Source organism: Apis dorsata, unplaced genomic scaffold, assembly GCF_000469605.1.
Source record: "Apis dorsata unplaced genomic scaffold, Apis dorsata 1.3 scaffold_309, whole genome shotgun sequence".
Classification (NCBI taxonomy): domain Eukaryota; kingdom Metazoa; phylum Arthropoda; class Insecta; order Hymenoptera; family Apidae; genus Apis; species Apis dorsata.
The window spans coordinates 108581-110123 of NW_006263581.1; the positions used below are offsets into that span (position 1 = coordinate 108581).

Below are 1543 nucleotides of genomic sequence, written 5' to 3' on the forward strand. Positions count from 1 at the left end.
AGACTATAAATATCGATAAAAATGTACATATTTTATTTGTGTCAGAATTTTATTTGCATATTAAAAAGTGACGAAATAATTTGACGATGAACGAATTGGAAATTATTTAAAATTTTGGCTTGGTTAAAATTTTACGAATGTACTTAAAAATTATTCTTCAAGATAATGTTCCGCAAAACAAATCTCGATCTATCTGCTTATTAGGATTAAATTGTAAAAAGATTCTGCTTATTTCACCAATTACTCAACGTTTCTTTTACATCATCTTTTAAAAAGTAATCAGTAAGACTTATATAAGCAATATTAAAAATCATAAACAATCAAAGAAAAAAAAATGTGAACAAAAACAAAACTTTACCATGGTATGTAAAATAAATTATTGAATAAAATAAAATAATCAGAATGACGGGAAAAATTCTTTCCATCTCGTTCTCTTTTTATGATGAAAAACATATTCCTTCTTTAATTCATCGAAAAACCGTAACATGTGCATAAGATTTGTAATATTGAGAATATCGTCCAATACACGTGCAATACATTTCGACAAAAAGATGCTTGTATCCGGTTGTGTGACGTCCTTCGACTCGCATACTTACTTACCACGGTGGTCAATTTGCTGGGCATCGTGGTGGTGGTTGTGGTGGCCGTCGTGTCCGTGGTATCGCTGCTCTCGCTGTTATTGCTGGGTCTGGCGCCAACAAGAAGGGCCCCCTCCTCTAAATTTTTTCCACGAACGAGTCTTCTCGATGCAGACCACATGTCCGATGAACTCTTAGCATTGGCCTTGGCGAGTTTCTGCGCGACGCCAGTCGTCCATACACTGGCCTCACTGCTGCCCGTGCTGCTGTCGCTTCCGGTACTGCAATGCCGCCATCTTCGTTCTGTTCGACACGACAAGTGAAACGTAAATCTCTTTCGCGCAATAATAATAGAAAGCTTTTTCTTTTTCTCATAGAAATACAAAAATACAATATTAACAATATACTACGTGTATCATCGAACGTTCTCGTCGAAAAATATCGAAAAAAAAAGAAATTTAGAAAAATATAAATACACACTATCACAGGGAAGAGCATTGACTAGAAAAGGTTTCCTCAGCATTGGACTTCCACCATCTTGGCTATCCTCGCTGCACGCTCTCGTTATAAGTATTCTAGGGCTTCTTCTAGGTGTCTCGTTCATCGCTATGGAGCAACCAGCGCCCACGTCCGCACCTATGAAGTCGCTTCTGTAATGCGGGCCCATCAGGCTCGCCGCACTAGCGCTCGACCTCACTAATTTACTGCTTTCACCTGTGTCGCAGGTAAATTATAGCCGTTTATTATCACGCGATCAGGGGCAGGCCGGTGTTATCAGTAACAATAACCTGATTCGGAAGTTGGGACTCGAAGCGTATTACACGAAGCGGCGGGTTGCAATCTGGTTCGATGAAAGCCGAGATTATTGCTGTCGAAGCTGTTTCCGGTTCTGCAGGATCCCAACGCGAGCAGCGCCTCGCTTAGCCTTCGCTGCAACGGCGGGAAAGGGAAGAAAGAGCCGGTTC

At 40.6% G+C, this 1543-nt stretch overlaps 1 protein-coding gene across 2 annotated transcripts in view; it reads right to left on the reverse strand.

Annotated features, from left to right (window-relative positions):
• The window catches only part of LOC102673160 (beta-3 adrenergic receptor-like), a 10509-nt gene that overhangs the window by 1080 nt on the left and 7886 nt on the right, over positions 1-1543 (reverse strand). For both annotated transcript variants that reach the window (XM_031511367.1, XM_006617428.2), the window contains 3 exons: positions 1367-1543; positions 1059-1292; positions 601-881 (listed from right to left, as the gene is read on the reverse strand). The exon at positions 1367-1543 is cut by the window's right edge and continues 1 nt beyond it. In XM_031511367.1, coding sequence (XP_031367227.1) covers positions 601-881; positions 1059-1292; positions 1367-1543 — 692 coding nt within the window. The remainder of the gene's footprint in view (positions 1-600; positions 882-1058; positions 1293-1366) is intronic.